General features: G+C 38.2%; 2 protein-coding genes and 1 pseudogene across 4 annotated transcripts in view; 2 read left to right on the top strand and 1 right to left on the bottom strand.

Moving 5' to 3' along the window:
* Positions 1 to 3,356, top strand: part of LOC132103008 (cell adhesion molecule 4-like) — a 126,458-nt gene extending 123,102 nt beyond the window's left edge. For all 3 annotated transcript variants that reach the window (XM_059507791.1, XM_059507792.1, XM_059507790.1), the window contains one exon: positions 1,748 to 3,356. In XM_059507791.1, coding sequence (XP_059363774.1) covers positions 1,748 to 1,857 — 110 coding nt within the window. In that variant the 3' untranslated portion in view covers positions 1,858 to 3,356. The remainder of the gene's footprint in view (positions 1 to 1,747) is intronic.
* Positions 3,357 to 8,402: 5,046 nt separating this feature from the next.
* LOC132103494 (uncharacterized) lies at positions 8,403 to 17,916 on the bottom strand (annotated as a pseudogene).
* A 4,444-nt stretch (positions 17,917 to 22,360) lies between these two features.
* Positions 22,361 to 25,955, top strand: LOC132103628 (small ribosomal subunit protein eS19). Its single transcript, XM_059508723.1, has 5 exons — positions 22,361 to 22,515; positions 22,638 to 22,738; positions 23,897 to 24,080; positions 24,182 to 24,236; positions 25,899 to 25,955. The coding sequence occupies exons 1-5, from the start codon at positions 22,439 to 22,441 to the stop codon at positions 25,923 to 25,925; spliced, it is 444 nt and encodes a 147-aa protein (XP_059364706.1). The 5' UTR covers positions 22,361 to 22,438; the 3' UTR covers positions 25,926 to 25,955.
* The last annotated feature ends 605 nt before the right edge of the window (positions 25,956 to 26,560 follow it).

Raw genomic sequence — 26,560 nt, 5'->3', positions numbered from 1 at the left:
GTCTGGCATAGTCATGTTGGAAAATGCAAGGTCTTCCCTGAAGAGACGACGTCTGGATTGGAGCATATGTTGTTCTAGAACTTGAATATACCTTTCATCATTGATGGTGCCTTTCCAGATGTGTAAGCTGCCCATGCCACACGCACTCATGTAACCCCATACCATCAGAGATGCACGCTTCTGAACTGAGAGCTGATAACAACTTGGGTTGTCCTTGTCCTCTTTAGTCCGGATAACATGGTGCCCCAGTTTTCCAAAAAGAACTTCAAATTTGATTCGTCTGACCACAGAACAGTTTTCCACTTTGCCACTTTCCATTTTAAATGAGCCTTGGCCCAGAGAAAATGCCTGCACTTCTGGATCATGTTTAGATATGGCTTCTTTTTTTACCTTTTAGCCAGCAACAGTGAATGGCACGGTGGATTGTGTTCACGACAATGTTTTCTGGAAGTATTCCTGAGCCCATGTTGTGATTTCCATTACAGTAGCATTCCTGTATGTGATGCAGTGCCGTCTAAGGCCCCGAAGATCAAAGGCATCCAGTATGGTCCAATCCGGCCTTGGCCCTTACGCACAGAGATTGTTCCAGATTCTCTGAATCTTTGGATGATATTATGCACTGTAGATGATGATAACTTCATACTCTTTGCAATTTTTCTCAGAGAAACTCCTTTCTGATATTGCTCCACTATTTTTCACCGCAACATTGGGGGAATTGGTGATCCTCTGCCCAGCTTGACTTCTGAGAGACACTGCCACTCTGAGAGGCTCTTTTTATACCCAATCATGTTACCAATTGACCTAATAAGTTGCAAATTTGTCCTCCAGCTGTTCCTTATATGTACATTTAATATAGCTCTCATGAAATCCAAAATGACACATTATTTGGCATGACATTTCAAAATGTCTCACTTTCAACATTTAATATGTTATTCTACTGTAAATAAAATATAAGTTTATGAGATTTGTAAATTATTCCATTCCTTTTTTTACAAAATGTTTTTTTATTCCACTACTTTTTTTTACTACTTAATGTGTACAGTGTCCCACTTTATTGAAATAAAGCTGAAACTAAATCAATTCTAAACATTAACATGAAGCCTTAAAAAATTGAAATGTTGCTTTGACAACTAACTTAAGTTTAATTATTAAAATTACTTAAAAACAAAACTGGAATAAATATAAAGCGACATAGAAATAACTAAAAACTAATAAAAATTACAAAAGCACACAAGTTACTAATTAACTGATGCTAGGATGTTTTTCAGTCAGGGTTTTTCGTCAAAATTCGAATTGCAAATGTGTTTTCTCTTGCAGTGCGTTTGTATGATGGTTTCAAACAGCTCTTTAATTTGAATTATTTTTTGTGAATTCTGCTGTTAATAAATGTTTTTAATTTAAAAAAGTGAACTAAAATCACACTAATACGCATTCAGTCATCTATATAATAATTGGTGATTTGAACTGAAAAGCTTAACCACCACACAGGCATTTTTCATAAATGTCAGGTAGAAGCAGCTTACCATATTTTTTATTGGGGTTGTCACCTACTGGATTTAAATCAATACAGAAAGAGACAATAATTAAGACAACAAAAAGCACAATCACTTCGGCTTCCTGTTTCAATTGAAAATATATCTCATTGCACTCAGCAAGTGATTTAATATGTTTTTGTTGTTGCTGCTGTACTTTTAATTCCTGCAATGGAGTATGAACCTAATTCTGGTTAAATTGTCTTTCTTGTTAGGTTCATATTTGACTCATGAGGCCAGTGGGTTGGATGAACACGGTGAGGTACAGGAGGCATTCCTCAATGGTAATGATGCCAGCCAGGGCAAGAAGGAGTACCTACTGTAGCGCCGCCCTAGTGGAGCTCTTCAGAAACACTGGACCACTGCAGAGTGCACACCGCAACACACACTGTTCCCAAACAGACCTACACACCACCACAACGACAACCAGAGGGAATCACAATCGTGCCATATGAAGCTGGAGTGGGAAGGAGAGGACGGAGACAATAATGGAGCAGGGTGGAGAGCGAAAGAGCTGAGGGGAGAGGATAATAATTATTATGATCGAAAGAGACTATCACACACACTCTTTCTGTTTTTACTTGCTTTTACAATAGACAACTAGCCATAATTGTAGGACCAGGAGAGAAAAGTTTCCATTCAAAGCAGGCCGATCCATAACTGGGTGAAACGGAGTCCCTGTGGGAAGCCGCAAAGAGCTTATGAGCTATTGAATGTCCCAACGTGAGCAAATTTTAATTCCCTGCATTTGCCAAAGCATTTGGGCCTCAGAGACTGAGCTGGTAGACAATAAATCCACCAATGACAGCGCTGAGAGCTCAGAGCCATCCTCATAAAGTATTCATCTGAGCTTTTCATCTGGCAACTCCATTATCTGCTCATGTTGGCCAAAACCTGTTGACTTGTGAAGAAAAGTTTTGATCCTCTCTCGGTGACTCTCTGTTTCCGCTCTCAAATGCTCCTTCCTCTCCCTCCTCTATCTCTCCACTATTGTTTGTTAATAATTAAGGGATCAGACATGTTCTCTTTTATGAGAGGAATGAATTGGAGCAGACCGCTCTCTCTGAAACTGTTAAAGGGGGCTTAATTTTCGCAGAGTCACTGGAAACGTGAAATTGTGTTGCTCGACGTGGGTGAGAAAAAACAGGAAGGGAGTTTGTAGAGAACATGTCAGAAATTTCAATGTGTTTTTTTTTCTTTTTTCTTCTTTTTTGGTGGCTCAACACAAAAACACTTACACAATGAAACATATCTCTAAAGTCATTATTTGTATGAAAAAGTCTACAAAGTAAGTTAAATGGCTCTTGTAAGAAACAAATTACATTTACTTTTGCGCACATTACCAAGCGATGCTATCGTACTAACACAGAATATTAGCTTAGAGCTGCAAAACTGAACAAACTACTGTTACGTCATCTTTAAAAAAAAAATCAAAATTAAAAAAAATATATATTTCGTTGGTCTTTAAAAGATATCAGAGGTCTTAATTGTTTTTATGAATTATAATTTGGACTATTATGATCGTTGTTATGGTTATTATTATTATTCTTACTGTTATTATAATTGTAAATGTTATAAATTGTATACTTCCCATGCTTTAGTTTTACCAGTAGAAACAGCTGTGTAACCACTTTTCTCCCTCCTCTTACATTCTCTTCTGTCCTTCTTGATCCTCTTTGTGTCTTTTCTTCTAGTTGCCCATCTCCTCTTCGTCTTTCACTTCCTGTTTATTTTGTAGTCTTTGCGTCGCTGTTGATATAGCTAACTGTACATCTTTATAGGGGAAAGATACCAAGCACGACAAAATAAAAAATACTTAAAGAATCTTGTGTAAAGACTGATTTTCTGACTTCGAGAAGCCGACACAATCAAGTTTCATCAGTGGCAATAAAGGAAAGCAGCAAGGAAAAAGGAGAGGATATTTTAATTAGCAGAAGCATCCAGCAGAGATGAAAGCTGTGTGACTGAGATGATGAATCATAAGACTCCATTGACAAAAGAGCAGAGACATCGAAGAGAGAAAGCAGGTGCATTAAAATAGGACTCCTCCATTATTCCACTGCAATCAATATACGATTGTGTCAGAAGTCATTTACTGAGCTCTCCGGGAGGGGTGGGTCTACGTTTAAAAGCCGAGGGGAGGATGACTTATCAATGTGTTTGTACTCTATTGATGGAGAGGCTCTGCAGAAACCTGTCATTAACAGTAACTGTCACATGGCAACCAAAGCACACACTGCGTTTACCTGCTGCTTCACTTTGAGCAGCTCCTTAGATAAAGACAGTAGCCTACATTTACTTGAGTACTACTTAAGTACACTTTTTGAGTATCTGTACTTTACTTGAGTATTATTTTTTCTGGAAACTACTTCAACTTCACTACATTCGTTATATAGAAGTTATCCAGTGTGTGCATTTTTAAGATTCACTATACTCTTTTTTTTTGTTGAAAATCCGGCCTGCAATCTGCCAGGTCCTTCCGGTGTTGTCTTTCTGAATCTAAGGTTTTCCACGTTGCTTTGAATGGATGTCTGCACTACTGTGGCAAATAAGATAATAAAAGACGGAAAAGGCACATATTTAAAGTGTGGTGGGATCATCTGTCTGTTCACCACATTGATTTTAAAGAGAGAACTGTATGTTATGCTTTACCTAGGCCAAACACTACGATAATGATCGGCATATGGTAAATAAAAATGACCTAGGCTACACCTTGATCTATATGACAAAAAAAAAGTATTTTTTTTTTATTCTGTGTGAACTCGTATGTGTATGTTTTAACTCATTAAAACTCTTTGAAAATTAACCAACTGCTGTCTTCACGGAAGCTTTGCGTTCAAATATTTCAACTACAATCAATATTTTGCATCTAATTATTTACTTATGTGGCAAGTAGCCATGTAATAAGTAAGGGATAATGTATATCCAGCTGGTTGTTTTCGCAGAATAAACCCCTTCAGGCTGTCAGGGTTTATTCTGCGAGAACAATCAGCTGGATGTATGTTATCCCTTACTTATTACATGGCTCTGTGAAATACTTGATTCTGATTGGTCAGTTACGACATTCCGAGGTAGGCCTATGTTATCTCTTAATAACAACCGCTAAAAGCTGATAACACAGCCTGTTAACTAAACATCCAGGTAACTAAAGTTGACGCTGTACTCTTTTTATGAACGGTTTTTCTTAGTGGAAGCTTTGCGTTTGTTTAGCTAATGAAATATTAAAACTCGATTTAAAATGTTGTACAATTATTTCATCCTGGTATTGCGGACTCGCACTCATTTCATACAAACTCAGCTGCTGCCATTTTGCTATGATTGTTTTGTGCACTGTAATGGATGATAAGACAACTAATAAACTGGTAAGACTTTAAAACATTTTCGTCTTAAATCATTTATTTCATTAATTATTTATGTGGTGAAATGTTGTGTTAATAAGTGGTTTGACTGCACCGTTTCCCTCACATGTCCGTCTAGTTTGAACTTGCCGCTTGCTCGCAACTGCTGTGTTCACGGAAGCTTTCAAATATTTCAACTCAAATCAATATTTTGTGTCTAATTATTTATTTGTGTGGCGTCAAAAAAATGGCTGCTATTATCATATATAAAACATTTTACTACTCAGGCGTACTGATGTTGCTGCTAAAACTAGTCAAGAAAGTATATAAATCTGAACATTATTTTATTGTTAAAACACTACACATAAACACATAATTTTTTTTTTTTTGCAAACAAATGATCAAGAAGTACGTTAAATGATCACACAGGTCAAAATGTTTTACTTTACTTTTTTACAACTTGGAATCTAAACTGGGAATCGATAAGAATTTAAATCAATAAGCAGAATCGGAATAGATAATTCAAACAAAACCCAACCCTAGTTGTTAAGTTCACTGATTTATGAGCATTTATGAACAATGATCAGTTGATGGCAAAATTAAAAAAAGATGGTTCTTTGGCACAACGTGCATACCCATGGCCATACTGAGAGAGTATGTTTCAGTTTTCTGAAAAGACTAAAGATTTGTTTTCTTTTCAATGTTTGTTTAAAATGAACCATATCAGATCCTTCAGTAATGCTTTGAAAAAGAACTTAGTAACTTTTAAACAAGTATTAAAATGAGTTCAACGTAGCTGTAGGAGTGCTAAAAACTAAAGATGATTATCTTCATTCAGTTGTTCAATTTCTATAGGTTTGGTAACAAAAAAGATCATTCCAAAGATAATAGTGTATTCAGTAGGTTGCATTAATGGCATAAGGTATTGTAAGTATACAACAATGTGACAATAAAACAATGCATTTACTTTTTACTTTGGATACTTAAGTACTTTTAAAAGCATGTAGTTTCGTACTTTTACTAAAGTAAAAACCTGTCTTTACAAATTTCACTTGTAGTGGAGTAGTATTTGACCAGTAGTAACTGCACTTTCACTCAAGTAATGAAGTTGTGTACTTTGTCCATCTAAAAAAAGAATAATTTTCTTTTAGTACAAGTATAAATGCTTCACAAAGCAATTCAGTTGTTAATTTTGGATCTTCTGCAAAGCGAGTAACGCTTCAGTGAGCCGACAAATTCCAAATGTGGAGTTCAAATGAAAAATGACAGCCGTAGACTTCATCTAAACTTAATCAATCTCTTGTAATTTTGTTTATAGACGCTCGGTTGGCATCTCAAAGGCAAATCCATGGGTAATAAACCATATGCTGGTCAAACAGCGCACTTCGGCTTTATCCAAAGACAATAAATGGTTACATTCTGTGCGTGATGGATTTAAAGCTTCCAAGCTCCTTGTAATGACCCCATTCACGAGTACCGTATGTGGGCTAGAGCAGGTGCGATGAATTGACTGAAGCCGCTTTAGTGATGAAAGATTGTCATATCAGCAGGAAGCTAAAGGCTCTCGAGTGGAGAAAACCATCAAATGAGCTCTCGGTTAGGGAGAGCTTTTACTTGTTTTCCCTTTTTGACAGTCCAGCTTCACTCAATAATTCACCTAGGCTTAAGAGGTTAGTGCAGACTTTAATGAGAGAGAAAAGCATTTGCAAGAAAATGAGCTGAAGACAATAATCAAGAAAGGATAAGGTGCTAGACAAATCAAAGTCAGGACTATACAAAGACAACTGAGTGAAAGTAACATTAGATGGAGGATTTCATGCTTAAAATGGATAATGGGCAGATTGGGGTGAGACGACAAGAAGGGATAGGAAGACACAGAGATCACAACACAAATATTCAGATACAAAAGGAGTCATTTCTTACACCAGCACTGGCACAAGTGAGCAAAAAGAATAATCCAATTAGTGTGAAATGGCTTTTATTCAGGCTGCACATACGAAGTATGCATTTAATCAAAACAAGCTATGGAATCCTGTTTTCCCTGGGAGTTATTGAGTGGTTAATTATCTCGAAGCATTCAAACAGTCTCTACCACTTGATATTCTATTATAGTAGTTATAATTAAACATTCAGTTCAAACCAAAAGCTAGTACTGGGTTTGAACATTGATGGGACACATTTTAATATAGGCCACTATATTTAATCATGTATATGCAAACATCTTGGTGTAGTCTATTTAGTCTTCTGAGATTGTTGCTTACATCATTTCACAGTTAATCTGAGTATCACTGGGATTAAACATGGCAGCAGTGGAATATTTATTGGACCATTTTTGCCACATAACAGGAATTTACAAAGCGCTTTCTAATGATTCATTACATCTTCAATCAGAAAGGTTTATTTCTGCACCAGTTTTGTTCATAGATTGCTTATTTGTTGGTGGTCGCATGAAACTAAGGTCTGAAAAATGTTTCTTACATATTGCAACAATTTGATAATTTTTCAGCCCCCTGAAGAATTCATTATTTCCTAGCCATGTTCGGGGTATGATAACTCAAGGATTACGACTGCTAGCCTTACAGGAATTGGAAGACATATACACAAATTTGTTTCCTTTTAATCCAAATGGTTCAGTGTCCCTGCTGAGTTCAAGTATTTTCATAATTTGGCCCTAAAGTTGTAAAAAGTGAAAACTTTTTTTTTGACGTGGGTGGTATTGGGGCCTCAATCATAAAAACACCAAGGATACTAATAAATGTGTTTTGATCTTAAAGGGTTAGTTCACCCAAAAATGAAAATTATACCATAAATTACTCACCCTCACCAGGGACCAAAGGCCTTCTGTAGTGAATCAATATGTTTTTATAAGAAAAATATCCAAATACAATTGAAAATTCATTCAAATTGAAATGGGTGGTGTAAACCTTTGATAATATTAGCCTATACATGAAAACATTCCATCAGATTGGCTTTGTATATGAATAACGAATATACAATACAAATAACAATACAGTTTGAAACCACTGAGAATAAAAATATATGCCCATTTAAAAAATAACGTCTCGGTTACGTATGGTAACCCTCGTTCCCTGAAGGAGGGAACGGAGACGCCACGTCAGTGACCAACGAATATGGGATATCGCTTATATTCGTTGGTCACCGACGTGGCGTCGAGAGTGACCGACTGAAAGGGAACTAATGAATACAGTCATTAGCTATATTTAAATGGGTACATTGTAGAGAAACATAGCATGTAGGTGTATAATAATTTCAGGGGACTCCAAAAATGACCATTCATGCTTTAGTTTTATGTTTCAAATAACACAAAAAAGTATGAACAGAATCATTGTGCAGCAACACACTTCTTTAATTCAATCTGTAATGACATGGATCAACCCCAATGCAAATACACTGCAGAAAGCCTGGCATCTGCCATGAGCTAGCATTGGATTAGTTTTACTTAACTGCTGAATATAAACCATGTAAGGACTCTACAGAAAACTTTTGGTGTATGTGACCTCTTCACATCCCATCACATCTCTGGAGAAACTTTACCTTTCAGTGTCAGTCCAGGGTGTTTGAAATCATCCACTGAATGGAAAGCACTCCCCACAGATTTGACTCGAGAGGAGATAACACTCGAGGTCAGGTTGGGCGCAGATAACAAGGTGCACTCAAAGCCTACCTGCTGAGTGGTGTTGGTGAAGAGAAGAGGGGGCACTAGGCTATACATCTTGAAGAGAACAGAGGCCATCAGAGAGGTCCAGCTGGGTCTAGCAGCACTCGGGGCGAAAAGTAACAAAGCGTGGGTGATGTGGAGGGGCAGGCAAAGCATTACTAGTGGAGAAATAGAGAGAGCCATTGAGCAAGATCGCACTGTTTCTGAAAAAACATAGAGCTTGCAGGAACCTGTTGTGACATGAAACACATCAAGTCCAAAAACACACCCAACAGAACCAACAAAGGGATACCAAACACAATGACAGCATAAACATACACCATGAACACTAGACTGCGTGTGGTGTTGGGGGGCACAGGTGCCCCAGTGGCTGCCATTGATCTCCGTATATGTGAAGTTCTCATTGCCCTCCACAAAGAACTTGGATAGAAAACCTCTGTAAGCTAAGAACTGCCCGATTACAGAGCGATCCTGTGGGTAGGGACATTTGGGAGGGAGGGCAGGGGTGGTATAATTGGCTTCAGGCAATTCATCCATCCCCAGTCCAGCTCTATTGTCATCCTCAGCAGCTCCCCAGGTATCAGAAGAGTTGGAAATGATGAACTGGCCGAAGGCGATGATCACTGAAATTACCCAGCAGAGCAGCACCGAGCACAAAACCCGCCTACGAGTCACTAAACCTGCATATCAGAAAGAAACATAAGCTCCATCCTGAATTTTTACTATTTAGCATATTCAGCACAATTCAATACTCTGATTTTATAGTCTGCATGAATCAAGCCTTTAATGTAATTTCACATATACAAAAATCCATATAGCTTAGAACTTGCTGAACTTCTCAAACATGAGCACTGCAAGCAAGGTCAGGTTGTTCACACTCATCTGTTCCCCAGGCGATACTGCAGGTGTGTATTAAGAGTTTGTAGAAGCAGAAGGCACATTGTGAACCGCCTGAGTAGGAGGGTGCAGGAGACCATAGCAATACAGGTGTACAGGCACTGGGAGCTCCTCAGGTTCAAGAGCACAGACACAGGAGTGCTCACAATACTGCCCACTAACCCAACCAAGCCAAGGTAAAGCTTCAGGCACACAGATGTGCTCCAGCTTCTAGTTCCTGGCCCATCTTCAGCACAACCAGCAGCCAAGCACAACCTTACACTAGCTTCGATCACCAGCACCGCTATTACACAATGAATCAGGGAATATAGCCACATGGAATACATGATCTCCTAGGAAAGAGAGGAGAGGGAGATTAAATATGAGTTATATAATTAAATCATAAGAATTAAATATGAATTAATTAAATATTGGCTTTGGATAAAAGTCTATGTTGAATGAATAAATGTAATTTAAGTGATATCAACAGCAATTGATTTCTCAAGTTTGGTTTCTGCTTTCTACTCCCCTGGCTGTCCCTTCTGGTCAGCACCCCAGGTAAATCTGACACTGAAACGAATGTAGATTTTCCATCTCTTCCAGCCAATCTTCAGTTAGAATGTTTTGATCAGAATCAGAATTAATTAGTTGGACTGATTAAAATTAAACAAGCATTATTATTAGAAATATTGAATATTTAGAATAACATAATTTATATAATAATTATAATTAGAGTTATTATTATAAAAAAAATATCATTTAAATTAATGGTCATTATTATTATTATTATAAAAATACACCATATATTATTATTTCACATTAATTATATAGTTGATTCATTTATCAATAATGTTATTAAGTAATATTAATTTAATATAAAGATAATATTGTAGAATTTACATCACTGCCCTCCAGTTTATGTTAATGGTTTCTGCATAACCCATATTTTGTTTAGGTGGAATTCAGTACATGCGGTTTTACACAGGTACACAAACACATTATTTGTTTAAGCCTACATAAGTTGTTAACTTATCAACCTTATTATAAATATTGTTACTTTTAATAATGATATTCATAATATCAGTGATGACAATATTAAATAATATAATACAATATGAATTTATATAATAATAATAATTTAATAACTAATTCCATTTTAAAAGTTAAACTTGTATATTATATTCATTCATTACACACATGCTGATATATTTCAAATGTTTATTTCCTTTAATTTTGATGATTATAACTGATAACTAAAGAAAATCCCAAATTCAGTACCTCAGAAAATTAGAATATTGTGAATAGGTTCAATATTGAAGACACCTGGTGCCACACTCTAATCAGCTAATTAACTCAAAACACCTGCAAAGGCCTTTAAATGGTCTCTCAGTCTAATTCTGGCTACACAATCATGGTGAAGACTGCTGACTTGACAATTGTCCAAAAGACGACCATTGACACCTTACACAAGGAGGGCAAGACACAAAAGGTCATTGAAAAAGAAGCTGGCAGTTCACAGAGCTCTGTGTCCAAGCACATTAATAGAGAGGCGACGGGAAGGAAAAGATGTGGTAGAAAAAAAGTCTACAAGCAATAGGGATAACCACACTCTGGAGAGGATTGTGAAACAAAACCCATTCAAAATGTGGCGGAGATTCACAAATAGTGGACTGCAGCTGGAGTCAGTGCTTCAAGAACCACTACACGAAGACGTATGCAAGACATGGGTTTCAGCTGTCGCATTCCTTGTGTCAAGCCACTCTTGATAAAAACAGACAGCATCAGAAGCGTCTCGCTATGGCTAAAGACAAAAAGGACTGGGCTGCTGCTGAGTGGTCCAAAGTTATGTTCTCTGATGAAAGTAAATTTTGCATTTCCTTTGGAAATCAGGGTCCCAGAGTCAAGTCAAGTCAAGTCAAGTCACCTTTATTTATATAGCGCTTTAAACAAAATACATTGTGTCAAAGCAACTGAACAACATTCATTAGGAAAACAGTGTGTCAATAATGCAAAATGATAGTTAAAGGCAGTTCATCATTGAATGCAGTGATGTCATCTCTGTTCAGTTAAATAGTGTCTGTGCATTTATTTGCAATCAAGTCAACGATATCGCTGTAGATGAAGTGACCCCAACTAAGCAAGCCAGAGGCGACAGCGGCAAAGGAACCGAAACTCCATCGGTGAAAGAATGGAGAAAAAAACCTTGGGAGAAACCAGGCTCAGTTGGGGGGCCAGTTCTCCTCTGGCCAGACGAAACCAGTAGTTCAGTTCCAGGCTGCAGCAAAGTCAGATTGTGCAGAAGAATCATCTGTTTCCTGTGGTCTTGCCCTGGTGGTCCTCTGAGACAAGGTCTTTACAGGGGATCTGTATCTGGGGCTCTAGTTGTCTTGGTCTCCACTGTCTTTCAGGGCAGTAGAGGTCCTTTCTAGGTGCTGATCCACCATCTGGTCTGGATACGTACTGGATCCGGGTGACTGCAGTGACCCTCTGATCTGGATACAGACTGGATCTGGTGGCTACGGTGACCTCGGAATAAGAGAGAAACAGACAAATATTAGCGTAGATGCCATTATTCTAATGATGTAGCAAGTACATAGGGTGTTATGGGAAGTGTTTCCGGTTCCGGTTTACCTAATTAATCCAGCCTAAAAATCCTTTAACGGATTTGGATATTAAAATCATATTAGTATGTTATGTGTAAGCCAGGTTAAAGAGATGGGTCTTTAATCTAGATTTAAACTGCAAGAGTGTGTCTGCCTCCCGAACAATGTTAGGTAGGTTATTCCAGAGTTTAGGCGCCAAATAGGAAAAGGATCTGCTGCCCGCAGTTGATTTTGATATTCTAGGTATTATCAAATTGCCTGAGTTTTGAGAACGTAGCGGACGTACAGGATTATAATGTAAAAGGAGCTCATTCAAATACTGAGGTGCTAAACCATTCAGGGCTTTATAAGTAATAAGCAATATTTTAAAATCTATACGATGTTTGATAGGGAGCCAGTGCAGTGTTGACAGGACCGTGCTAATATGGTCATACTTCCTGGTTCTAGTAGGAACTCTTGCTGCTGCATTTTGGACTAGCTGTAGTTTGTTTACTAAGCGTGCAGAACAACCACCCAATAAAGCATTACAATAATCTAACCTTGAGGTCATAAATGCATGGATTAACATTTCTGCATTTGACATTGAGAGCATAGGCCGTAATTTAGATATATTTTTGAGATGGAAAAATGCAGTTTTACAAATGCTAGAAACGTGGCTTTCTAAGGAAAGATTGCGATCAAATAGCGCACCTAGGTTCCTAACTGATGACGAAGAATTGACAGAGCAACCATCAAGTCTTAGACAGTGTTCTAGGTTATTACAAGCGGAGTTTTTAGGTCCTATAATTAACACCTCTGTTTTTTCAGAATTTAGCGGTAAGAAATTACTCGTCATCCAGTTTTTTATATCGACAATGCATTCCATTAGTTTTTCAAATTGGTGTGTTTCACCGGGCCCCGAAGAAATATAGAGCTGAGTATCATCAGCATAACAGTGAAAGCTAACACCATGTTTCCTGATGATATCTCCCAAGGGTAACATATAAAGCGTGAAGAGTAGCGGCCCTAGTACTGAGCCTTGAGGTACTCCATACTGCACTTGTGATCGATATGATACATCTTCATTCACTGCTACGAACTGATGCCGGTCATGTAAGTACGATTTAAACCATGCTAATGCACTTCCACTGATGCCAACAAAGTGTTCAAGTCTATGCAAAAGAATGTTGTGGTCAATTGTGTCAAACGCAGCACTAAGATCCAATAAAACTAATAGAGAGATACACCCACGACCTGGTTTATATCATATCAGAGTCTGAAGGAAGAGAGGAGAGGCACACAATCCACGTTGCTTGAGGTCCAGTGTAAAGTTTCCACAGTCAGTGATAGTTTGGGGTGCCATATCATCTGCTGGTATTGGTCTGCTGTGTTTTCTGAGGTCCAAGGTCAACGCAGCCGTATACCAGGAAGTTTTAGAGCACTTCGTGCTTCCTGCTGCTGACCAACTTTATGGAGATGCAGATAAACCAGTACCTGGTTTAAGGACCATGGTATCCCTGTTCTTACAACCCGAATTCCGGAAAAGTTGGGACGTTTTTTAAATTTTAATAAAATGAAAACTAAAGGAATTTCAAATCACATGAGCCAATATTTTATTCACAATAGAACATAGATAACGTAGCAAATGTTTAAACTGAGAAATTTTACACTTTTATCCACTTAATTAGCTCATTTAAAATTTAATGCCTGCTACAGGTCTCAAAAAAGTTGGCACGGGGGCAACAAAAAGCAAGCAGTTTTGAAAAGATTCAGCTGGGAGAACATCTAGTGATTAATTAAGTTAATTGATATCAGGTCTGTAACATGATTAGCTATAAAAGCTTTGTCTTAGAGAAGCAGAGTCTCTCAGAAGTAAAGATGGGCAGAGGCTCTCCAATCTGTGAAAGACTGCATAAAAAAATTGTGGAAAACTTTAAAAACAATGTTCCTCAACGTCAAATTGCAAATCTCATCAACTACAGTGCATAACATCATCAAAAGATTCAGAGAAACTGGAGAAATCTCTGTGCGTAAGGGACAAGGCCGGAGACCTTTATTGGATGCCCGTGGTCTTCGGGCTCTCAGACGACACTGCATCACTCATCGGCATGATTGTGTCAATGACATTACTAAATGGGCCCAGGAATACTTTCAGAAACCACTGTCGGTAAACACAATCCGCCGTGCCATCAGCAGATGCCAACTAAAGCTCTATCATGCAAAAAGGAAGCCATATGTGAACATGGTCCAGAAGCGCCGTCGTGTCCTGTGGGCCAAGGCTCATTTAAAATGGACTATTTCAAAGTGGAATAGTGTTTTATGGTCAGACGAGTCCAAATTTGACATTCTTGTTGGAAATCACGGACGCCGTGTCCTCCGGGCTAAAGAGGAGGGAGACCTTCCAGCATGTTATCAGCGTTCAGTTCAAAAGCCAGCATCTCTGATAGTATGGGGGTGCATAAGTGCATACGGTATGGGCAGCTTGCATGTTTTGGAAGGCTCTGTGAATGCTGAAAGGTATATAAAGGTTTTAGAGCAACATATGCTTCCCTCCAAACAACGTCTATTTCAGGGAAGGCCTTGTTTATTTCAGCGGGACAATGCAAAACCACATACTGCAGCTATAACAACAGCATGGCTTCGTCGTAGAAGAGTCCGGGTGCTAACCTGGCCTGCCTGCAGTCCAGATCTTTCACCTATAGAGAACATTTGGCGCATCATTAAACGAAAAATACGTCAAAGACGACCACGAACTCTTCAGCAGCTGGAAATCTATAAAAGGCAAGAATGGGACCAAATTCCAACAGCAAAACTCCAGCAACTCATAGCCTCAATGCCCAGACGTCTTCAAACTGTTTTGAAAAGAATAGGAGATGCTACACCATGGTAAACATGCCCCGTCCCAACTATTTTGAGACCTGTAGCAGAAATCAAAATTGAAATGAGCTCATTTTGTGCATAAAGTTGTAAACTTTCTCAGTTTAAACATTTGCTATGTTATCTATGTTCTATTGTGAATAAAATATTGGCTCATGTGATTTGAAAGTTTTTTAGTTTTCATTTTATTAAAATTTAAAAAACGTCCCAACTTTTCCGGAATTCGGGTTGTAATTGGCCAGCAAACTCGCCTGACCTTAACCCCATAGAAAATCAATGGGGTATTGTGAAGAGGAAGATGCGATATGCCAGACCCAAGAATGCAGAAGAGCTGAAGGCCACTATCAGAGCAACCTGGGCTCTCATAACCCCTGAGCAGTGCCACAGACTGATCGACTCCATGCCACGCCGCATTGCTGCAGTAATTCAGGCAAAAGGAGCCCCAACTAAGTATTGAGTGCTGTACATGCTCATACTTTTCATTTTTATACTTTTTAGTTGGCCAACATTTCTAAAAATCCTTTCTTTGTATTGGTCTGAAGTAATATTCAAATTTTCTGAGATATTGAATTTGGTTAGTTATAATGATCAAAATTAAAAGAAATAAACATGTGAAATATATCAGTCTGTGTGTAATGAATGAATATAATATACAAGTTTCACTTTTTGAATGGAATTAGTGAAATAAATAAACTTTTTGATGACATTCTAATTATATGACCAGCACCTGTATACCATGTAGCTTTCAAATAAGCCTGAAAGACTTGTTGGTTCATGTTTGATTGCTTAGGGTTGAATCAGGCACTGGCCCTCCAGGAATTGAGTTTGACACCCCTGGTTTATATCATATCAGGTTAGGAAATAGCTCATGACGATTTTTTGTTCATCACCAGACGATTACAGATGTTTAGCTACTGAAAAAATATATAATAATAATAATAATAATAAATGTTTGACACATGTATGGGTTGAAGACGGAGAGATGTATATAGGAACACAATAAAAGACAAGATTCCTCATGGCTTTTGTGGTTTACACTCCATTGAAAAGGTTAGAGGAGATTGTCGTGACAGTGCATCTATACAGCGGATGTGATCGCAAACTACAGCGTGGAAAAGCCTGAAAAGTCACGCATGCAGCAACAGCCGCTACGACATCCAGATCACGTATAGGACAGGCTACTTGCTTCACTGCTCTGACAGACAGGTAATTTCATTTTGTGCCCAGACAATGAAAAATACATATTTGCGATTAAAAAAACTGTTAAAATATCTCCCCGAAACACTTCTATATGCCATCTGTCTATTTATCATAATGAGTTTGACCTTTTCAACAGCCACTGACAGTAATCAGTCGGAGAAAGCCCGCGAGTCCTTCATAGTAATGAACAATGATTGCGCAGTCTCTTAATCCAGTGCTCCTCACAAGCGCGGGTTGGTCCGGTAAGTTTGCTCTTCTTTCATTGTTTTCCCCACTTATACAAATTGATTAGTTTAAATAATTAATGGTGTAAAAGTTAGAAGTCGTCTCATTGTTCCGCTCCCATTGTAATGCTTCTGCACTTCACTCTCAGCTCCGCACAATTAATTTCTCCGGCTAATCAACAATGAGCCCAACGATAGCTACACAAACACTCCCGGATTCACTGCCCTCCACTGATGAAAAGAACAGGAAATGTGTTAATTAAAAAAACAGCACATTTACAAATGAATAAAGGGTGAGAGAAACAAGTTGTTGAAATACCGTAATTGGAAGTGAAGATAAATCTGTCGGCTCAGAGTTTCCTGTGTCACCCAATGTTGTCAAGTGGGTCTCAATTGTGCTGATGGACAGAGCGAACACATATATAGGCCTAATAATAAACCATTTTTACCACAGCTTCTCTCTTCAGTACAGTGTGTGCTTATCAATTCAAGTGTGTGAGCACAATTGCCCATTCCATTTGGACAGTTCAAAGGGCAGCCTCGCCATAAATATAGCCTACATCAATTTCATTCAGGAACACATAAAGACTCCAGCTCACATACACACTTTTAGATATGCACAGCCTGAGACACACACAAACCAGCACCGATTTGTGCAGGCCAGGACTCTATCTCTAAAGTAAACAGATATGCCAAGAATGATTGGGTAGAAAGAAGAATGAAGGGGAGATGAAGAGCTTATCTGTTTGGGAGTTTAGTTGTTGATGCGCATGAACTAATTCAGTTCTCAGCAGGGTATGGAATGATAGATTTCTACCACATTCAACAAACCTGATTCACTGCTTTTCTTTAAGCAAAAAATAAAAATAAAAATAATAATATTTGTACTAATACACAACATGTCTATTGAACTTTACAAGACTTAAGGTTAGGAAAGTGTTCTAGACTTCCTGTTGTTTTGAATACAAGGGCACACTGTTGGTGTTGGGGGTCAAAATGAACCCCTTCGGTTTCCATGCCATGAGTGCTGCCATCTCCTGGTTATAATGGTAATTTCATTTTTATCTTTAAAAGTCTTTCTTTTTCGCCCAGACAGGTTTTTGTCAAAATTCGTCATGTAGTATTCATGAATTAGAAAGTAATCCTTTAATAAAGTAAATTTTACTGCACAACTTTGAGAAATAACAAATGATTTGAAATTGTATACGTTTTAAAAATGTGTTCATGATTATGAAGGTAAGACATTGATTATAGAGAAAACCATTAAGATGTAGTTTAAGAGATTAGCCTTACTGACTAAACAGTTACTATTGTGTTTATTTGTCAGCATTCAAATGTATGTACAGTTGTGTCCGGGTACTTTCCTGGGATTACCAGACTCATATAAAATTATATGTTCTTTAATAACATGAAACGATATGTTAATTCTGCTATCATTATTTTACGGTGTTGCAATTGTTTTGTTTCTCAGTTTCTGATAAGAATGAGGCAGGAGAGTTTTCAGTGAGAGTCTCTATACCTATATCGCACATATAAAATGAGCTTCGCCGGAAGATTACGAGCTGGCTTATCTTTATCCGGACGTTCTAAAAAGCGCTCCTTGCACATGGTCAATTATTCCTTAGGAATCATGCAGTGAAAGAACACACTCTAAATGCGCACATGCACTAGTCTAGACTTCACGTAATGCAGCTTACGTGCACTCTGTAGGGAATGTTTTTTCAAAAATACAATCAATGTCAAATCGAACACCGTTAAAACAACAATTACGATATTATCGCAGACGATATATATCACACACCCCTTCTGCTGAGGCATCTCAGATGAGAAGGTCTGTTATCTTGGCTTTTTATCCTTGCAGCATCAAAGCAGAATTAATATGAGGTGATTATTTTACAACTTCTGTTATTGGAAAAATACTGATGTTGGGTACGGCCCTGCCTATAAAGCAGCTAAGCAAGCTCTTTAGCATCAGTTGAAAATACACAAGCAGGTCGAAAATAAACTTTGCAGGACACTGGGTTCCCTGGGGCAGGGTGGAAGATCTATGATTTAGCCAGTACTCCAAAAAGTTTAAATATCAATTGTGCACAATATGCGTTTTTCATAAATTGTGAAGAAGTTTCATTGGTTATTAACATAGTAAATCTATTTTATTTTATCATTTAAAAAAATAACGTAATTATTAACACGGAAAGTAATCTATCTCTGTTTTTTGCTCTCTTTTGGAAAGTCACAAATGTTATTGTGGAATTTGTCTTTTGCAATTACAGCAAATGGGAACTCAAAAATTACATTACAAGTTTATCAGACTATGATGACTTTTGTTTCTGAGAACCCTGGAAATGTGAAAAGTGGTCACAGGAATAGGAGGGCTATATCAGGGGTGTCCAAACCTGTCCCTGGGGGGCCACTGTCCCACAAAGTTAGGCTACATCCCTAATTAAGCACACCTGAACCAGCTAATAGCAGACTAACTAACTTATCTTCCAGGCAGGTGTATTGAAGTCATTCTCTGCAGGACATTAACCCTCCAGGAGCAGGTCTAAAGCTGGGGCGCCCAATCCTGTGTGTTTGATCAGGGTTGGAGCTGAAGTTTGCGGGGAGGTAAAACTCCAGGTACAGAATTGGGCACCCATGGTCTAAAGTGATTAAGCAGTGGTTGGCATTATGGCGAATTGATCAATGTACCACCTGCATGCAGGCTGCAGCTGATAAACGTGGCAAAAGGTGTACACACCTATATGCAGCAGGGCTCGAAAACCGCATTTTGCATCCCCCCCGTTGAAAAAAAAATACACTAAGCATCCCCTTGGTAAAACCATGCCCTTTAGAATAATATGCGTATTATTTAAAACTATGCAAATGAAATGTTAAAATTATCTAAATTCCTTATAATAATTCACAAACTTCACAAACTAAAAAGCGGCGATTGGCCAATCAGAACTTGGTAGCCTACTGTAACAAGCTGCTCACAAGCGGAAACCAGTTTTAGTCATTTCTTTAAGAACACAACAGGAAAAAAGTATGATTTTTCCTTGAATGTAATTTACATTAGACATTCCCCGACACTATGTTATTGTGCTGTATGTGTGACTGATTGAGAGTTGATAGTAGAGCTGGCATATCATGACTTTGCAAAAAAACAAACAAAACATGTCTTGAGAGTCCAAAAGCTTTCTCTGCGCAATAAAGCCTGTTATTATAGCTACAGTTAGCATGCCTGTATAATTCAAGCAATGAAAGAAAAAAATACCCATGTGTACGGTGGCCGAGAGGGCTGCAACTTAAGAAAACGCATGCACATTGAAAAAACACCAGCAAATGAAGAAAACATCTTCATCAGTTTGACAACACAATGTTGCAAATCCGCACAACACATGCAAATCAAGAAAAGCGCTGCAAATCCTCACAACACATGCAAATTAAGAAACGCGCTGCAAATCTTCGCATGCAAATTAAGAAACAATTAATGAAGCATTGCAAATTTATTTTCATTAACCTTGAAATTATATTTAGTTGAAGATTCTAAAGTTAGCCATCTTATATAATAACGTTTTAGAGTTAATCCTGTAATTATTCATCTTAGGCTAATAATATCCAAAAGATAAAGGAATCATGCAATCAGGGTGTTTAAAAAAAAACCTCACCTTGCAGTTCACCAACAACTCCACTGACCAGTAGCCACTGCACAATAAGCAAATCCCAGCCGGGTCTGACACTTTTTGGGGTCTCCTTGAAACATTTCCGTTGTGGTCAGTGCTATTTAAAGGTACAATTTGTAAGATATTTGCAGTAAAATATCCAAAAACCACTAGGCTAGTGTTATATATTTTGTCCAGCTGATTACTAACAATACACAACAAATCCCATCATTCCACACTCCTTCTTAGCATCATCAAACCATGTGATTGTTATTGTTTTGGTAGTGCGCCCTCTCGTGGCAGGCCCTACAACCTGTACCTTTAATTTGCATGTGTTGTGAGGATTTGCAGCTCGTTTCATTATTTGCATGTGTTGTGAGGATTTGCAGTGCGTTTAACTTGCATGTGTTGTGAGGATTTGCAGCGCACTTGTTATTTGCATGTGTTGTGAAGATTTGCAGTGTTCCGTTATTTGCATGTGTTGTGAGGATTTGCAGCGTTATTTGCATTGTGAGGATTTGCAGCATTTCTTAATTTACCTTTGTTGTGAGGATTTGCAGCGCGTTTAACTAGCATGTGTTGTGAGGATTTGCAGCGCATTTGTTATTTGCATGTGTTGTGAAGATTTGCAGCGTTCCATTATTTGCATGTGTTGTGAGGATTTGCAGCGTTATTTGCATTGTGAGGATTTGCAGCGTTACTTAGTTTGCATGTGTTGTTAGGATTTGCAACACTTGTGTTGTCAAACTGATTAAGATATTTTCTTCATTTGCTGGTGTTTTTTCAATTTACATGTGTTTTCTTAAGTTGCAGCGCATTGAGTTCTCTCGGCCACCGCACATGTGTGGGTTTTTCCGTTTTAATATTCCTTGCACAAGCAATGTACTTTTCTGAATATCTTCTGATATTTCTGCGCAAGCACAAATGTGCAATTAATTTTATAGAACAGTGCATAGCAACACGGTGTTTCGTTCTTTGAATGAGTCAAGTTTTGAACAAATCGAGTGAGCCAGGGATTCAACAGTCCATTCAGATCTATCTCAGATGGACTTAATTTGTTTCGTTTCTAACTGAATCAGCCGTTTTGAACAAATCGTTTGATTTGAATAAGTCAATAAAGCATTTTTAAAACATGGACTTGCTGGCACCTACTGGCGGTTTTATTGTCATCATTATTTATCCTGACAGGGTGCCAGCACTACCAGCAAAGAAACAAAACAAAACAAAATAAAAACAACATTTAGCAAATTATTGACCAGAATTCCTCATTTTCAGGCACCAGAAGAAAAAAAGCTTATAAGTAATAGTTAATTTAAAAAGTATAATTTTTCATTAAATAAAAACCTTTTTGGAACAAATATTAAAATCATTATGTAAAATCTGCCTCCCCCCACCCCGACCCCGCAAAAGAAGAAACTGACTACACCATCCCCCGTGAAATATTTGTATGTTTCGACCACTTCTTATATGTGGTTATTTTTACTGATTATTAATGGTATGGTTTAAATAATTGTTATGGCATTTGACCATATGGCATATGACTATTTAATTATAGCTACTTTGTCTGAACTTCCATAAATGAAAGACAAAGCTTTTAAACTTATGTTTTATTCATGTGTGCCTAAGTAAACACTAATTATACCTAACTGTTAAATTTGCATAATCGTTGTTATATTTTTGTTCATAAAACATTCAGCAAAAGTTTTTATATTTGGCATACATGAAGCTGAACAGAAACCAGTCCATCGCTGCAGCTCGTTCAAATCTCGCGATAATAAACGCGACTCGCCCCTGTTAACACGCCTAGAAAACCCCGCATGTCCCTCTTCTTTTTGCTGTCCACAAGCAAGGTAAATCATACTCCGTATCTTTCTAGCTTATGAAGTGACTTATGAGAATTGTTTGCCGCTATTTCGCTCCTACAACCAACTTATTATGTATATCAGTACTTATACTAAGACCGGACTGTCAATAAAATTATACAAAATGCATAGTTTTTTGAAAATTAAAAATAAGATCGCATGCTATGAATACCCGGTGTTCAATGGCAGCGCCCTAGGCAGCCGCATTGAGGCCTGCTCTACTCGACATGTTTCACTTTACCTAGCTGCAAAAAGAGGCGTTGTTAGTAGAAATTAAAATAAACTGTTAAATGATCTAAAACGCTAGTCTTGTAATTTGTTACTTTTTACTCTCTAGAATTTAATGGTATGTTTTATTTTCCGCGTCAGAATAAACGTGGCCATTAGCCGCGTTGCTAACACGATGCCTCCTAACATGGAATAACGCATAAAACTGAATGTGACTATTTGGACTTTTAACGATAAGGCAATTGTGTTGGTTTCTGTATTTTGCGCAGTTTCTAGGTTTCCTCAAATGTAACTTATTCATGTTAGTTAGCTAAATGTTTTATGTGACTTGCTGTTGTTACAAACAACTGGAAAATACTTTTGTGACTTAAATTTTAAATTGATTCTGGTTTTCAGATGCCAGGCGGTGGTGTAACCGTGAAAGACGTCAACCAGCAGGAGTTTGTCCGTGCGCTGGCAGCCTTCCTCAAGAAGTCAGTTCAAATGTCTTTGTGTTCATTGAGTAGATTATTATTTTTTGAAGCTTGTGACACCATGATAAAGTAGTTTTGGCTTTGTGTACTAAAGCTCATTTTGGACCTTGGTGTTCTGACAGGTCGGGGAAGCTGAAGGTGCCAGACTGGGTTGACATCGTTAAGCTAGCCAAGCATAAAGAGCTGGCTCCCTGTGATGAGAACTGGTTCTATGTCAGAGCTGGTGAGCGTGATGTGTATTTTATAAAAGCTAATGCATGTGGATGAAACTAAGACTTTCATGAATAGCACTTTAAGCAGAACCTCTCATACTGTAGAACTAGAATGCTGGCTGTGCATTTGTTAAGTTGAGCCATGCAGCACACTTATGCTTTCTTCAGGGATGCGTAATTGTTCATCTGTCAAGAAGCTAGTGCAAGTATGACTTGTATTAAGTATTTCTTTATGGAATAGGTTTTACAGACACTATTTCTGTGCCAGGTCTCTGTGTAATAGGTCCCCATTTTGGTTCCAGTTTTGTTGCAAAAAATTGACTGTTTACAGCAGACATTGAGATGTCAGTGTTGTCCATAATGAACTTGTAATTTGTAAGTTTGTCTTGATATCAAGACGTGGTTTCATGGTTCTTAGTAACTTCAAAATCATAGTAAAAACTTGTGCTATTGTTGTTTTCAGTAAGGAGTGATGTAAACGGGTCAGAAATGGAAAGCAGTGCTGTAAGCACTATAGTAACAGACTTTTATAAACAACTCTTCTAGTTCAAGTATGTATCAGCAGTATCAAGTGTTAAAGTAAAACTTATTGGTGAAATATGCTGCGAAATAGATCTTTGTAATTTAATAATAAAGGTATATTTTACCCAAAAAATGGAAGTTGAAGTTTACACAACTTCATGTTGCTCCAAACCTCTTTATTTTTATTTGACTTATTTCTTTTCCCCCTTGTGTAACACTATAGGTATTCGGCAGAATGTTTGTTACCAAACAGCTCCAGTTCCCACTGACTTAAATGTATTATTTTTTTAACATTATAATGGAAGTCAATGGGAACTGTAAAATTTAGTCTTTGAATATTTACTGTCAGGATTGGACTCAATTATTGATGACCTTGTCCTGTTAATATATCAGCAGTTTCTGGTGTGCTGAGAAACCGACTAAAATATTTTTCTCTGAAACATTTCCCACTTGATGCACTGTGTAAAATTAAGAGCGGAGTTTGTGTAGTTAGTAACTGACATTACAGATTGTATGCCATGTGTACTGTATAGACCTGCATTGGTTCTTTCTTTTAGAAGGAAAGCTGAAGCATTTCATGGCATGTTGCCACCTGTTGTTCTCACTGCCCTGAAGAAATCTCTTCTCCTGACTCTGTCCTCTCTCAGCCTCCACAGTGCGTCACCTGTACCTGCGTGGAGGTGTTGGCGTAGGCTCTATGACCAAGATCTATGGCGGGCGTAAGAGGAATGGTGTGTGCCCCTCTCACTTCAGTGTGGGCTCCAAAAACGTTGCCCGTAAAGTGCTTCAGGCCCTCGAGGGACTCAAGATGGTGGAGAAAGACCCCAATGGGTGAGTTGCCTGTAGACTGCTTTTGACTATATGTAAGATGTATTATTGCAGGTAGTGTTATTTTGGAGTTCAACTAACTCTCAATTGTTGCTGTTTTCCAGTGGGCGTAGACTGACCCCTCAGGGCACCAGAGACCTGGACAGAATCGCTGGGCAGGTAAGAAGTGTTACCAGCTTACTGTATTTGTGAACTTAAGCATTTGTAACATCGATTTAAAAAAAAAAAAATCAGTTTTAAGGTGCTATTGATTTAGTCTCAAAGTCAAAGGCTTCTAAAGTTAGTCAGATACCATACAACAGATGGTGACTCTCAGATTTGATAATACTGTTCACCGTAGTTGTGTAATCAAATTTCAGAGGAATTAAAACGATGTTGCTGCACAAGGCAGATTCAAGCACTGAATGTAATGAAGCTTTTTATTGTTTTTGGATCAACAAAACATCCACTCATACACAGGGAAGGGGGAGCAACAGACATAAATCATTTACAATCTGAAAGAGGAAAAAAAAATATATATATATATATTATAAAAATTATAAATCCAAAACATTGCCATGCATCAATGGTACTAGGTTTAGCCTTGTTAATTTGTGCGGTTGTACATTCACTTCACTATCTTAAGGAGGCTATGAATCCAAAATGTTTTTGAACACATCTGCAGAGTAAACCAGTTTTACATTATCATCTTTGCAGCTGTAAAACCAGCAAACAGCATTCTCTTTAATGAACTTCTACAGGATTTAGAATCGTCATTGAGAAGACCTAAACCTGGATTAGACGTGTTATCAATTTGAAGTAAAAAGGACAAAACAGAATTCATATGAGTTCATAGGTTGACAACAATTGGACATTCCCAAAACACGTGGAGGAAAGTACCTGATGATAGTGTTACAGATATGTCAGTTATAGATTGATTGTTCACTTAAGTCGTGGCCTAATGGTTAGAGAGTCGGACTCCCAATCGAAAGGTTGTGAGTTCGAGTCCCGGGCCGGCAGGAATTGTGGGTGGGGGGAGTGCATGTACAGTTCTCTCTCCACCTTCAATACCACGACTTAGGTGCCCTTGAGCAAGGCATCGAACCCCCAACTGCTCCCCGGGCGCCGCAGAATAAATGGCTGCCCACTGCTCCGGGTGTGTGCTCACAGTGTGTGTGTGTTCACTGCTCTGTGTGTGTGCACTTTGGATGGGTTAAATGCAGAGCACAAATTCTGAGTATGGGTCACCATACTTGGCTGAATGTCACGTCACTCACTTCACTTCACTTATTAAAAGGCCTCATTGTTATTTGACTGCAGCAACTCTGATTTAACAGTTTTTTAGACCGTACTATCTTCAAAAAGGAAATGCAAGCACATCTCCTTTTTACCCCTCTGCTGGTCCTCCGCTTTTCCTGCGAGCTACCGCTGTGTACCAATCCGATGCTGGAGGAAGTAAACAAGCCGATTGAATTTCATGCTCGCTGGGCTGCCGTATGGTGGCGTTTTATTCTGACTGATCCCCTTAATGAGCTGAATTCAGATGAGTTAACGTGATTTTGTGTTGTGCTTGCCTTGGCTGTGTCGTCTGCACTGACTCTTTCCAGAGCACTGTTGATGTGCTTGGCTTCTCATTGGTGGCATGAGCAGAAACGGTGTCCGAGTAGAACTGAATGTTGCATTTAATCTCCTGGCTAAGATCTCGTCATGGACCTGAAAGGCTCCTGAATGTTTCCCCACTGTTAATTTATTTCTGGAGGATTTTGTCCTGACGTTGCAGGGAATGTGATATGATTCATTTGTTTCTCTTAATCCTGATTATTTTTTTATGCTCTGTTGCAGGTTGCCGCTGCAAGCAAGAAATCTTGAAGTGTAAAATAAACTTTTGTGAGAAACCAACCTCTGTTTCTGTCTCATATTTTTTTTTTTTTATTAATGCTATAATGCTCCTAAAGCCATTGGCTTAATGTGTTGTATTTCCCCCCCTCCTTGCCATATTTTAACTCGATATGCTTATTTTTAAATTCTGGGTCTTTGAGTAATATTATAATTAATTCAGTCTAAGGTGCTTCAAGCAAATTGCTTGCATCATCTTCGAGTCTGATTAACTGTAAGGCAAGATTTGTATTCGTTTTAGGCAAGGATGCTGATTGATTTACTCATTAAGACAAGCATCTTTATTTCCCTCTTGCTAGCTTTGGCAGAGGAATTTGGAGCAGTGAATAGATAATTGCATATTGCATGTGAGTTAAACAGCTGTGTATTGAGATGAACTGTGATTGTTGCGTGATAACAGTGCCATCATGTGGGCTTCTGTGATAAGAACGGTTTGATTTGTGATGGCAGCTAGAGTTGAGTTTACTTCACTGCTTGTGCCAAAATCCCATAATTACATTTCCGGTCTGTGTACGTGCTCATTGTACGGACAGTTTTTGCTCCAGTTTTTAACTGTAGATCTATGAAGTTCTGTTTCCTTTTCTCAAATGCTGAAACCTGTTGTGAGG

This window comes from Carassius carassius, chromosome 24, assembly GCF_963082965.1.
Source record: "Carassius carassius chromosome 24, fCarCar2.1, whole genome shotgun sequence".
Taxonomy (NCBI): Eukaryota; Metazoa; Chordata; class Actinopteri; order Cypriniformes; family Cyprinidae; genus Carassius; species Carassius carassius.
Note: the sequence above shows the minus strand (reverse complement) of the source record. Positions and strands in the feature narration are given on the sequence as shown.

Excerpts from the sequence above, each read along its gene's own strand:
- LOC132103628 (XM_059508723.1), top strand. The coding sequence starts at position 22,439 with ATGCCAGGCGGTGGTGTAACCGTGAAAGACGTCAACCAGCAGGAGTTT. Across the intron at positions 22,516-22,637 it reads CTGGCAGCCTTCCTCAAGAA|GTCGGGGAAGCTGAAGGTGC; the intron begins GTCAGTTCAAAT and ends GTGTTCTGACAG. Across the intron at positions 22,739-23,896 it reads CTGGTTCTATGTCAGAGCTG|CCTCCACAGTGCGTCACCTG; the intron begins GTGAGCGTGATG and ends GTCCTCTCTCAG.